General features: G+C 44.3%; 1 protein-coding gene across 2 annotated transcripts; it reads left to right on the plus strand.

Annotated features, from left to right (window-relative positions):
* The first annotated feature begins 354 nt into the window (after nucleotides 1-354).
* PPP1CC (protein phosphatase 1 catalytic subunit gamma) lies at nucleotides 355-13,688 on the plus strand. 2 transcript variants are annotated; one of them, XM_083373725.1, is made up of 8 exons: nucleotides 355-620; nucleotides 8,109-8,240; nucleotides 8,896-9,126; nucleotides 9,928-10,032; nucleotides 10,777-11,000; nucleotides 11,473-11,607; nucleotides 12,306-12,366; nucleotides 13,142-13,688. In XM_083373725.1, exons 1-8 carry the CDS (start codon nucleotides 566-568, stop codon nucleotides 13,153-13,155), a joined length of 957 nt encoding a protein of 318 aa, XP_083229851.1. In that variant the 5' UTR covers nucleotides 355-565; the 3' UTR covers nucleotides 13,156-13,688. The 2 variants fall into 2 exon arrangements, with proteins under 2 accessions (XP_083229851.1, XP_083229850.1); XM_083373724.1 differs by having other exon boundaries at nucleotides 12,306-13,610.
* The last annotated feature ends 400 nt before the right edge of the window (nucleotides 13,689-14,088 follow it).

Below are 14,088 nucleotides of genomic sequence, written 5' to 3' on the forward strand. Positions count from 1 at the left end.
CCCTCAGAAACAGGGAGAGAGAGAAAAAGAGGGGGGGACTCTTTTTTTCCCTCCTCTCTCCCCCTCCCGCTTCCTTTCTTTCTATCTCTCCCCAGGCGGAAGGATCGCGGGCGCGCGACTGAGTGAAGGCACCCGCGCGGAAGGGAGGGGGAGAGAGCGAGAGTGCCGCGCGCCGCCGGGGGTGGGAGGGGGAGGAGGTGGAAAAGGGGCGAGCGCGCGAGACTGCCTTCCTCAAGCTTCCCGCTCTCGCCCCGGAAAGAAGTCCCGGCGGCCGCTTCCTCCGGTATCCCTGCGCCTACCCCCCCCTCCAAGGAGGTAACTCGGCCGAGGGGAGGGCCGGGGCGGCCATTTTGTTCGCCGCCGTCGCCGGGGATGCTGCTGCTCGGCTGCTGAGGCGACCGGCGCGGCGGGCAGGGGCGAGAAGGGAACCGAGGGCCCCGCGGGAGGGTCGCGGTGGTGGGCGGAGGCGAGGAAGGCAAGCGCCGGGGGCGGGGGCGGCGGCGACGGAGGAGGAAGTCGACCCGGCGGGCTCCGGCTTGGCTCCTTCCCCAGCCGCGGAGAGGCGATGGCGGATATTGACAAGCTCAACATCGACAGCATCATCCAACGGCTGCTGGAGGGTGAGGAGGGGCGGGGGCGGCTCTGGGGAGGAGGGGTCCGCTGCGCTGGGGGGCGGCGGGTGGGGGGAGGGATCTGCGCGCCCCTTTGGAGACGGGGGCGACCCCCCAACTTGGGCCCCTTCAGCTGGGCTCCCAGGAGGGGCAAGACCCCCCCCCAATGATGCTCTTCACTCCTCCGGCGGAGGAGGGGGGTGGAAAATGTACCCCCCCAGATAGACACCCCATCGGCACCCTCCTCGTCACGGGCCGCCCCCCCCGAAAACCGGGGTTCCCCTCCCACGATCTTGGGGGGGAGTCTTTGGAGTTGGGGGGGATCAGAAGCGCTTTGGACAAAGGAAAGCTGGGAAATGGGGGGCAGAGGGCGCAAAGGCGACCCTCCCCACTTTAAAGAGGGGCTTTCGGGGGGGGGGTTCAAAGCCGTTGGGGAGAAACGTTGGGGAAGGAAGGTGATACCTGTGTGTGGTTTGAATGTAGCCTTGTTTACCTGGGGGGGTGGGTTCTCTCTTCAGTGTGTTTTTCTCTCCCCCCCCCCCTTTCTATCATTAGGGATGAATTTTAAGGATGTCCACTGAGAGGATGGGAGGCTTTGCCGAATGATGGGAGGGGTAGACAGTTCAAGAGGTGTCAGCCCAAAGAAGAGGGAGAAAATGATGGGGGTGTGTATGTGTGTGCGCATGTGTCACACCCACATTGAGACGTATAAATAAATATGAGTACTGTATATAATTAATGAAAAGTGCAAAGTCAGAATGATGCAGGTCTCCTGTGTGTTACCCATTAGAAGAAAGAGGTCAAGGTACAAATATTGTTACCTTCGCCTCTAATTTTACTGACAAAATACATGAATTTTGAAATGTTTTTGCAGGTCACACTTTACAAGGAAACAGTTTGATGTAAACCGTGGGAATAGGTCTCTGGAGATTCTCAATCATCCAGGTCATGGTTGTCCCAAAGGTGCCTTTTCCAAAAGGCAGTTGGACTTTATGGGGGGGGGGGGGTTTCCTTTGAAAAAGTTTCACTTCTCATCCAAGAAGCTGCTTTGGATCAGAATTGAAAAAGCACCTTTGGGACAGCCTGGGAATACAGGAGTTTGCAGTTTGGGATCTGTTGGATTGCTGGGTTTTGCAACAAAGTGGGAAGCTGCTAAACATAATTTTATTCGGGTTCTGCCTGGATCTATTTGATTCAAAGCCTGTGTGATGGCACAATACTTACTTGTGAAAACCTAGGCTAAATAGATAACTTTGGTCATTCTCTCTCTGCTCAAGAACCTTACTAAGTTATTATAAGAGAAGAAATTATAGGAGGGAATGCTTTATAGATAGTTTGGTGCTTTTAGGGTGAGATACCACAAAGTAAATATAAATAATGTGGGAGATTATAAGAAGGATGAGGCGAAAGTAGGTCTCTCTGCAGGGAAAGAGAAGCAGAAGAGTAGGAATGGAGGATTTCTGAGGGGTGGTGGTGGAATAAATTCCCCTCTTTCCCCAGTATTGGCAGAAGCTGAAAATGCATATGGTTTTGGGCTTCATTGCACTCCTTTGGTGAAGTTGTGAGAGGAAGGAAACAAAACCTCCTGGGGGAGTTGCATCTGAGATTGAGAGCCCCAGCATGTCAGTGTCTTTCAAATTGCTCAATGTTTTTGTACATGAGATCCTGGAAATCTTACCTGCATCTCTAGTCTGCTCTTTCTTAGAAGAGGAGCATAAGTAGTTTGTAGTGTCCGGTAGGGCGCTCGTTATTTTGTCCTCTTAAACATAGGTGGAGTCTTGCTCGGAGGGAAGAAAGAGATTGTTGGTTAGCTTGCCTTCTGACACTGTAGGATTGCTGGTCCAGGGAATTATGAGGGCGTAAAAATGTTGCTCGCCCGCCTGTGCCTGTCTATTTTGGCCATTAACTTTAAAAATAGGCCTGCTTCTTTGAGCTACAGTGAAAATTTTGCTTGCAAACAAATTATAGACTTATCCAAGGATTATGACATCAGCGTGACATTTTGATTACTCTGAACTCTGGTGCTGGGTTCCAGGTGGCTCCTCTCCTCTAAACCATTTGGCAGACTGATCCAAGTGCTTCTCTGGGGCACTTCCAAGGTGCAACATTCTGCACGTTTGGAGTATTTGTCTCCAGTTTTCGTTGCAGGAGGCTGGCCTTAGGTAAAACTTGAGTTGGGTGAACAGAGCCGATGACCAACATTCCTTCCAGCAACCAGCAAACTTATAAGGCAACTACTGCATTGATCCAGCCTTATCCAAGTCTATTCTGGATTAATAACTCAACTTGGGAATTTAATTTCCATCAAATGAAAGCAACTGTGTAAAATAAAATGAACTGGGCCACCTATGTATCCTCTTTATGATGTGCCTTTCTCTAATCCTCTAAGTTTGCTGAAAGAGCATTAGCAATGCAAAAAATGACTGGATTTGTAAATTCAAGATGTTTGGTATTAGTCTAGATAGAATTGAAAAAATGAAACATTTATGAAAGCTGTTCTTGCATGCTTAATAAAAATGGTTGCTTAATCACCTCTCCCATTCGTTTAACAAATTTAAATTTCAGATGTCAACGGCATGAGTTCAATATAGATTAATTTTTTGTGTCCTTTAATGCAACGTGAGTTTTAAATTGGCTATGTACACATAACTTGGAGGAATAAATGGCATATTTACACCTCTATTCTATTAATAGAACTCTTATTGCTATTTAATGCTTCATCTGTACTACTATAATTTAAATTATGCAGCAATGAGGGCTTTTTAAAAAAAATATTGCCTCTTGGAATTGATTAGCTATAAAAAATATACTTTTTCTTCTGTATCGGTCATTTCAACTCCAAATATGGAAGACTTTGAGCTCTGAAATGATTTATCAGCATTTGATTCTAAAATGCATCTATCAGCACCTCTTCTTAATTGTGTATTTACTCTGTTCTCTGAAGAGCAGTAATAAGATCAAGCCATACAGTATTCTTGGGCCTTAGTTGAGATGCAGTGGGAAACAATGGTTTGTTGCTACAAAAGACCCGCAAAGCTTTAGGCTCTCCTGCTTCCTTTCAGATCCAAGAAGACATGAATGAAAGTGCTGGTTTTCATTCTACAAAGACAAAGTGCACCTTCATATAATTACTGAACTTTGGAAGGGTGGTATCGCTATAAAATATAATTAGAACTAAAACCTCTCTGTTCCGTCTGTGCGTTCAAGTTCTCTGTGTTTGGTTAATGCAGGGAACTCAAACTTTCAACCCCGGGGAATACAATAAAAAAGTGGTAGTTTTGTCCTCAGAGCAGCCAGTTTAATTTTCATTTTATAGCTGGAAAAGCTGCACGTTCTCAGACAAACACCGTTCCAATTTAGATGATCTGGTTTTAGGCTGAGCCTATAGACTATTATAGGTCTACCTGATTAGATTGATACATGGAAAGAAACAGTGTGTACAGCCACCCTATTTTGTTTGGCCAGAAAATCTAGTTATTTACTTGCTTATCAAGGCTAGTAGATGTTGAATAGCTTAGCCTTTTGTCACAAAGTAACATATTTTAATCCTGTCTGGGCCTTTAACAACCCAGATGGAAGTGGAAAATTATGGGCTTCTTGTTAGAAAAACAGGCTTTCATGCTCTCTCACAGTTATATTTCTAAAAATCTAATTTAACCGCAGATGACTAATAAAAACGCACACTTCAAACTACTTAATGTGGTCGTCTTTGCCAAGATGGACTTGGATTTCCTTTTTCTTGGGCAATTAACTTGGACTAAACGTTGTAGCCTGCAAGTTCCACAAACCTGAACTAGAGAGGGTTATTCAAAAACACCGGAGCGGTTTTCCTGGGGGTCTCCTGCTTGAGCTTTGGACATTCATGCCTTCTCTCTGATAAAGGCCTTCCCCCCCCCCCAATTAGGATTTTTCAGGCCATAATTATAACTATGGCCTGAAAAATCCTAACAGGAAACAAAAAGCATAAAATTGGTGTTCACAGTGGTTAGTGAGTGATGGAAGCAAATTTAAGCCCACAGAACTAATTGATTTTCATTGTGCGGTTTGTAATTAGTGCTGTTCACTAGTAAAAAGACCGGCTATGTGCATGCTGCTGAGAAATATTTTCCTCTGGAACAAATCGCCAACGAGCCATGCGGGCTACTGCATCCTATGATACGCGCCAGATGCTTGAAGGGCCCAAGCAGGTTTGGCTATATTCTGCCCGCGGCCTCCATCCTTCTCTCTTTGCAGGATAAACAGGTGAAGTTGTAACTAATGAACAGCTGCGATGTGAAAATATCAATACAGGTAGTCCTCGACTTACGACCACAATTGAGCCCAACAATTCTGTTGCTAAGCGAGACATTTCTTAAGCGAGGGTTGCTCCATCTTACGACCTTTCTTGCCACAGTTGGGAAGTGAATCTGGCTTCCCCCTTGACTTTGCTTGTCAGAAGGTTGCAAACGGTGATCGCATGACCGTCATAAATATGAGTCGGTCGCCACTTTGAATTTGGATCACGTGACCCTGGGATGCCACGAAGGTCGTTAAGAGCGAAAAACGGTCCTAAGTCACTTTTTTCCCGTGCCGTTGTAACTTTGAATGGTCACTAAATGAACTGCTGTAAGTCGCGGACTACCTACATGGACTCACTTTAAAAAAAACAACGGTCAGATTTAAGCCTGTAGAGGTTTTTCTCTTGGCATGGACAAATGGAACTTGGATTTGAATTGAAGCCAGTGTGAAGCACAGCACTGGCTTGTGAAAATGTTGTAAGATGTCTGCCGACTGATACCCCGAGCCGGCTCTGCAACTGCACCCTTCACAGCCGAGTTTCACTTCCTCAGCCAGCCAGCTAGCTGTGTCCGTGCCCAGCAGGCCATTCCGTTGCCTCCGCCCTCCTCTTGCTGTGTTTCTTTTCCAGCTGATATTCCACATTCTGTGGCACTGATGAAGTTCAGTCCTGGGTGGGCTGCTCTGGAAATTATTTTAAAATATTTTTTGTACTTCTGCAAATGTAATAGTTTCCTAAACAAACTAATGTTACCCGTTCATTTCTCCCCGGCTCTGTACAGTATCATTTGTGAAGTTACTCACCGCACCACATTGTGCTGTGGAGAATTATAATTTAGACGAGGTTTTCCCTCCCATCTGATAAATATGAGGTCATCTGTTGTTTTCCATATGTCATTTTCTCTGCTGTTTAAATGATTATTAAATCAAGAGTGGTGTCCATGATTAACTTCTGTGTCGTCACTCTTCATAAAGGAAGCCATGTCCTCCACTAAATTCGGAATATTTTGGTTATGAGTGGTAAGGAGGCTTAAAGAACGGATTTCTATAGGATTTGCCTGGCAAAACAGATGTGCAATATTTTTACTCACATGAACTGGCGCTAATTCTGGGCACATCATGCTGTTTCCTCTAAAAAATATTTAGAACAAAGCTTGAGAGATTATTATAGGTTTGAATGCCACAACAAGTAAGGGTCACTTTCCACTTTATGGGCTTGTCTATCTTATCCACTTATCTCACCTTTCAGCTCTATGTATAAAATGTTTGCTTGTGCTGTACTAGTTTAAAATGAAAAAAGAGAGAGAGAGAAGTAGGTAAGTTCGTTAAGGTACCACTTCTTGCACAATGTTATATAATGGTTACGTAACAGCCACTAAAGGACCCAACACAAGAGCCCAGCACAAGTCTCTTGGTCTGGCTTCTCTCTCTCTCTCTCTCCTCTTGGTGTAGCAAGCTCAGTGACTGCTTATTTATAGAGTTAGGACTGAAGAGGTTTTTCCCGAGGACCGTCTCCTTGGCAATCCCAGCCCCGGGAGGCTTGTTTTATATCTCCAGCGTTAAAGCACTTAGTTTCTGAAAATTGTGAAGGGGATTAGATAAGACAATTTGAATGAAATCTTGCATACTGCATTAGAGGAATTTGATGAATTCAGATGCTTGGTGTTTTTTTTCCAGTGAAGATCAGCTCCTCTGGTACAGTCAAAGCAACAGACGGATGTCAATAGTCTGGCATATTAGTTTACAGGGATAGATGGATAGATGCCTCCTGGAATGATGACAGCTGTTAGAATTTGCAATAGCATGTGAATTATGTTGTAGACAGTTGTGAGGACAGTTGTCATTTGGTCATGTTATAAATTAAAGACTAGATCCCTGATTCAAGATACACTCCTTTTAGTCTTTGACTGCAAGTTTCTCCTAAAGTTTGGTCCTTGGACTTCAACTTAATTTTAAGAATATTTGTTCAACATTTCCTGCCTGGAAAGCTTATTCTTCATTAACACACTTTACTTACATAGCATAGGTTAAGAAATACTAATTGTCCTGTTGGCTTTTTTAATGCAGTCATCTTGGATTGGTTTCTGTTACTGTTTTGCTGTTAGATACTTGGCAGTTCTGTTAAATACTTTTCAGGTTACCTGGTCTTAGCTTGGGAGCTGAATTTGAAGAAATTAAGTCACGAATCCCTTCTGCCACAGAGCGGGCATGCTGCAATGCAGAAGGAACTGTTTCCATGAGTTTATGCTAGGCTATGTGTGCAAGGGATGTTCATTGCTCCTCCAGTATCTAATGTACTGATAATGTCATTGTAAAATGCCAACATGGCTGACAGAATAAGCTAATTATGGGGCAAGTATTGGTCAGGTCACGACTTTTATTTCCTGAGAAATCTGCTGGAAAGTTCAGCATGATTCTGATATTGACTCAAAGCAAAGCTTGTTAAACCTAATCTTTGAACTCTTCAGAACTGTCAGTACAAACAAGTACTTTAAACTGTTGGGTTGGTTTTTTGTTTTTTGCTTCTTTTATGATATAAGACACAAATGAGAGAGAACATAAAATCTTGTAATCAAACTCTTGGAGAAGATAATCACTGAATCTAGTTTGTTCCCTCTGGAAGCATGAAATAGGCATAAATTATGCAAATGAGGCAATTGGTCAACAGGATTTCTTGATCCTTTGTTCTGCTGATTATGCAAATCTAAAGTTGCTATAATTTCATTCAATATTTTTGAGAATATTTTACATGCATTTAGAGAAAGTCGTTGACATCTTGAAACACAGTGCTCTATTATATATACAACTTCGGCTTTGAATATAGCTATGCCTGGATAAAGCACTTTTAAAATATATCCACCTATTTTAATAATGCATTAGCAGCCGTGGGTTAGATTCACAATTATTTTGAGTGGCCATTTTGAATTTTAATAAAGTGTGCATTCTTTTTAGAAGGTGCAACTGGAATAAACTGTAAAGTATACTGGATATGTGGTGCTGATTGCAAAAAATATACACCAACAACACAAAATACGTTGCCCTCAGCTGGTAGTCACAAAATAACTATGCATATCCTAAATGTTCTATCAGTGTGAAATGAATTGGCACATGTAATTGAAAGAAGATTTTGGGTTAGGGTCAAAATCCTTCCTCCTTAAAAAAATAATTGATGGAATTACTTAATTTTCATTTATGTACTATAATCATATTTTTTCTATGTAGTGAGAGGATCCAAACCTGGTAAAAATGTCCAGCTTCAAGAGAATGAAATAAGAGGATTGTGCTTGAAATCTCGGGAGATTTTTCTCAGTCAACCAATTCTGTTAGAACTTGAAGCACCACTTAAAATATGTGGTAAGCACCATTTTTTAATGGTTTAATAATGAGTCACAAATTTGTTAGGTAATAACTTTAGGTGATGTATCTGAGGATGCCGAATCTGTTAGAAAATTGCAGTAATAACCTCTTTCAGCCAGGTTGCTTGAGGATAAAACTCTGTCTTTGAATAGAGTGCTGAAAGGAACTATTAGATGTAACTAAAAAAAGAAATTTCAGGAAGATACTATACTTATTTGATTTTTGATAACACTGTTTAGGTCTCACAGCTGTTCTGTATATTTAAATGGTATATAATTGCTCTTACTTTGCCCATCCTTGCCATGTCCATGTCCATGTGAGAGGGGGAAGCAGTAATTTCCTCTTTTTCAGAAGTATTAGAATATACTTATTCTAATACTATATATTAGAGTATTAGAATATACTTCTTAGATATTACTTTGATGTAATTTACCTTTAAAACCACAGCCTTAAATAATATTCTAAGCTTTGGCATCACGGCAAAATTAGTTGAAAACTTGACTGAGGTCTCTGATTATTTCCTTAGTGCTCTTACATAATGCTCCTTTTAATCTCCATATTTAAAATATATCGCTGTGTTAGACTCTGCTTTGCAGTGAGCCAAACTGCCGAACCCAAAGCACTGAAAACTCTCTTCCTTTGTTTGTTTAAGGTGACATCCACGGACAATACTACGACTTACTGCGGCTATTCGAATACGGTGGTTTTCCACCGGAGAGCAACTATCTCTTCCTTGGGGACTACGTTGACCGAGGGAAGCAGTCTTTAGAGACAATTTGCCTCTTACTGGCCTACAAGATAAAATATCCAGAGAACTTTTTCCTCCTTAGAGGCAACCACGAGTGTGCTAGCATTAATAGAATTTATGGCTTCTATGATGAATGTAAGTATGCATGGGAACGTACTTTAGGGAAGAATGCTGTGAGAGAATGTGCCCTTTTAACTATGAAATGATCTTTACCCTTAGAGGGAATTATGCGTTAATAGGGTGGCAGAGTTGAGAGGCTACTGGAAGAAGGTGAAATGTAGCATTTTTTATCTTTGGTATTGCCTTGAAGGCCTTCCGTTTCAAAAGCAGAAAATGGATAATGTTCCTTTCCGGTAGGAGCTCCAGCGTATTCTGAATTTTTAGCAAGGGCTGCTTGTCATGTTCCTCTTTGCTTCAAGTTGTGGAGGGAGTCCTTGACATAATACCACATTTGGGATCAGGATTCCCACTGCTAAGCAAGGGAGCTGTGCCCAATTTTAAAACCTTTTTTGCTACATTTGTTAAGCAACTCACTGCCACGCCTGAGTGAATCACCCAGCCGTTAAGTGAATCTGCCTTCCCCCTTGACTACACTTGCTGGAAGCTGGCCAGGAAGGTCGCCCATGGTGATCACGTGACCCCGGGATCCCGTTGGGAATAGATGTTGGTTGCCAAGCAAAACTGCAAGATCCGGTCATAGGTCACTTTTTTCAGTGCCATTGTAACTTTGAAGGGTCGCTAAACAAATGGTTGCAGCAAATTGAGGACTCTGTAGAGGCCAAGCCAGTCTTACCCAAAGAAAAGCTAGATTAGGCCTAGGAGTAACTGCGAGACACAGAAAGGAGGGGTGGTTTTTTTTCTGTCCCCCCCCCTAAACTGCTCTTCTCTGCCACGCTCGATTTTGAAATGACTTCACTGGCTGCTCCACTTCCCCAGGTAAAAGGAGATACAACATCAAGCTGTGGAAGACCTTTACGGATTGCTTCAATTGCTTGCCAATTGCAGCCATTGTGGACGAGAAAATATTTTGCTGCCATGGTGGTAAGTAATTTTGGATGCTGTCTTAGGCCGTATAATTGATCAGAATCGAATTTCAAGGTGTGTTTAACACCTGAGATATTTTCAGAGACAGACTTGACGTTTCATTCCTTGTGAGCCCTCTCAATGTTTGCTCTTGCCATTCCTGCCTTATAATCTAAACATCTGCAGGATGTTTTGAGGCAGAAACTGCAAGCTTGCAGTGTTGGAGGATGTGAGTGGGAGGCTGCAGCTGAAGAGGCCTGAGAGAGAAAAAATGTTTTGGCCCAGCAAGGGCAGGGCGCTCTTTAATTTGAGACAACTGCGCTAAACCAAAGGGGTGTCTATTTTTTGAACATTTTATTTGGCCAAAGCGGGGGTTGTCTTGGGGACAGCTTGCTCTGGAAGGGGCTGGGACTGTGTAGATGCCTGTGAAATCACGCTGTGGTCTTCCTAGCATTGGATCCAGGTTTAGTTTCATTTTAACTACATCCATTCAAATTGGCACAACTCGTGACTTAAGTCTGAATAATCTGGACGCGTTATCCAAGAAATGGGACCCTCTTAAGGAATTATATGTAATTTCTCATGTTCTGTCTTACCCTGCTCCTGTATTGGGTCCCTTGGTTGAGCAGCACCTCTCGGATGAAGTTGGCTGGTTGCTCTTCCTCAGCAACCGTGTACCTCCCACTGTTTTGCGTTGTGTTTGTGTTGTGCACTCCCCCAAGTGAGCCAAATTCAAACCTACCGCCTCTGAATCCTGCCCAGGCTTATCACCAGATCTCCAGTCAATGGAGCAGATCCGACGGATTATGCGGCCCACAGACGTGCCAGACCAAGGCCTCCTCTGTGACCTGCTGTGGTCTGACCCCGACAAGGATGTGCTTGGCTGGGGCGAAAACGACCGAGGGGTCTCTTTCACCTTTGGAGCCGAAGTGGTGGCCAAGTTCCTTCACAAACACGACTTGGACCTTATATGCAGAGCTCATCAGGTAGGTGAAGAGTAGAAGTGTGGAGAAAAGGACTTCTCCACCTTCTCTCTCCTGGCTGAGCTGAAAGAGGATTTCTGAGCATTTGGTAAAGAAATAGGCTTCTGAGTATGAAAGCACAACCGTAGCGAAGATTGCGCAAATCGAGAAGCCGCTGGTTTCTTATAGGCCTGCATAAAACACCCCACATTCATGTAGAACACAATCGCTGGGGCTCCTTTGGCACTTGTTGGCCGCTAGCATTATTCCCGTATTGTGAGTTGCAGCTGCGGTGCCTGGCCGTGTGGCAGTCTCAGTCGGAAACCTATTCACAGCTCTCGCGGTTAAACCATGACGGCCAATGGAATCTTTTGCAGACTTTCGGAAAGGGGGCTTACTGCATTATCCAGAAAGCTTTCCACAAAATTTTCTGCTTTCCTGTCTTACCGTATTTCCCATCCCACCAGTAATAAAAGAACCCTCTTTGCCTTTGCAGGTCGTTGAAGATGGATACGAGTTCTTTGCAAAAAGACAGCTGGTAACTCTGTTTTCTGCCCCCAACTACTGCGGGGAGTTTGACAACGCAGGTGCTATGATGAGTGTGGATGAGACTCTAATGTGCTCCTTCCAGGTAAAGTATCTTTGAAGCCCCAGGCGCTTTGCTCCCCCTCCCTCCCCGCCCCCCCCGTTCCTTTTTTGCTTTGCTCAGTTACTTTTCTTCCAGTCAAGCTTCTGAGCACGAGATATTTGAAGATGCGTTGTGTCTCCTTTACTCTGTGCTGAGTTGCCCGTTGCCATGCTAGACCCAGGGCAGCCTTAATAGATTCACCTGGAGCTGGCTTCTCCCGAGAATCCTCTCTCTCCCCGCTGCTTTCCAAAGGGGCCTTTGGAGAGGAAGTAGGGTCATCGCAAGCTGTGGGAGGAACACCACAATTGCATCTGAGTTCAGGTTCGTTGGGCTGGTCTTGAAAGCCCAAACCGCTCCTGGCCTGGGATATCCTCCAACCCTAACCCCCGCCTCCCTCCTTAGTTGTCTTCTCAACTGAGCCATAGGTGGCTCGGGAATTCTGGGGGTCGCAGTCCACAGGTCGTAAAGGGGGCATAGTTGCTCAGACCTGGCTTATGAAGTTGGAAGGAAATGCATTGGATCTTTTGAGAGAGAGAGAGAGAGAGATGATCCTGGTCCACTCTGGGTCTCGGATTGAGTAATTTAGCCCTATCTTTTCAGGTTTGAGCAGACCAGTTGTAACTCTTACCTGTGTGGTTTCCTTGTAGTAGCTGCCTGGAGAACCTGCCGGGCATCACTAAATCAGCCAATTGTCATTCCAGATCTTGAAGCCTGCGGAGAAGAAGAAGCCCAACGCTAGCCGACCGGTAACACCACCCAGGGGTATGATCACAAAACAAGCAAAGAAATAAGTACTCTCGGGCCCGCCTGGTTGGGACTTGTACTATAGTATATAATCTTCATTTTTTAAAAAAAAAAAACAAAAACCAAAAGCGGTAATGTGTATCAAGTCAGCTTGCTAAGACTAAGACTTAAATGTGTTGTGGTTTTTCTTTCTGGTTCATTTTGGTGGATGGCATTTGCTGGATGTAGCAGCAAATGAGACGTTCTCCCTTCTCAAGAAGAGCTTTTTTAAAATAATAATAATCATCGGTATTTGGAAAGAGAGGAAAAAAAACACAACACCTTTTTCTGTTCTCGATGTTCCGGCTGTACATACTTCGCAGCACCTGTGCTGCCATTCTGGGTCATTGTACAACTGACTCCTTGAACCGGCAGAGGCCAGGTGATGTGCAACGCCTGTTTTTGTTTCAGGAGCTAAGAAGGCACCAACGTGCCCCGAGACTAATATGACTGTCAAATTGCATACTGTGGATATGATTCACTTGTAAAAAGCTTTTGTTTGTTTTGAAGGGTTTGCATTTTCCTTCTCACGTACACGAATCCCGTTGTGGACTTTTTCAACCAACCCTCCAATTTTGCCAGCTTCACTTAGTATGATGTCTCTTTTAATTGCAGCACCCTTCCCTCCCGTATACTTTGAAATCACGATGAAAGCCATGATTTTAAGATTTGTGTCTCTGTAAAAATCAAGGTGTGCAGGGGAAGACCGGTCAGCACGGCCCGTAGTGTCTAAGCTGGATTTTTTCCTCTGCAGGACGGACGACTTGAACTAGCAGAGTAAAGCTGTGATCAGCTGGAGTACAGGATTAAAGACTTTTGATACTTCCCCTATATTCAGTGTCGAAGCGTGTGCCACTCTGCTCTTTTAGCCAGTTCAGAAAGTTGTAACGTGAAGAGACTTGCCTCAGAATTAGAATTACTTTAGGTTTTCTTTTATTTGCATCTTGAAGACTTGCTCTCTACAAAGCTTAGAAAACAACCAACTACGGCAGTGAACCAGTGTTCACCTGTTTCTATGACTCACAGTTTCTTGTGGTTTTTTTGTTTTTGTTTTGTTTTTAAAGAAAAACCTGTAATCTTTTTAAACAGATGGCAGTGTACAATACAAATGTGGTAAAATGCCTATTAAATGAGTAACTTGTTAAATCTTCTTGGCCTTGATTTCTTTTCAGCATCAAGTTCAGGAAAAGTCAAGTGAAACTCCCCTCTCTGTCCATTAAAAAAAAAAAAAGGTCCTATCTAAAGAGGTGAGAATTTGGTAAAGGGAATAAAGGGAGGGTCTCTTGTAGACGCTCAAGGCGGGGGGGGGGGAGGCAAGAGGGGCTCAGGCCTTTCCCTTGTAGGGTAAATAAATTGGGGGCTTCAGGACTTTGGGTGTTGGAGGGAAGGCGAGAGCTGATCAGCGCAGTGGAGAAGGCCGCCGCCTTTGGAAGCAGCTCCGCTCAAGGCAGAAGTGCTGGCTGGTGTCCCACTGAGGAGATCTCTTTAAAACGGGATCTTTGCAAACTGCCAGCCATACTGGAGCACAAACTTGATTCCGAGCCAGTGAAGCCCATGGGGCGCCGCCCTCCCTACCCCTTTGTTTGGGTCGTGGGCAGGGATGGCGGGAAGGTGCCACCAGGAGGGGCTAAGTTGCCAGGCATTTGCTAAAGGGTTACTTAAGTCTGGCCTCCCTACTCGGAGCGAGGGAGGGAGGGCGAA

Source organism: Vipera ursinii (genome assembly GCF_947247035.1).
Source record: "Vipera ursinii genome assembly, chromosome: 14".
In the NCBI taxonomy this organism is placed as follows: Eukaryota; Metazoa; Chordata; class Lepidosauria; order Squamata; family Viperidae; genus Vipera; species Vipera ursinii.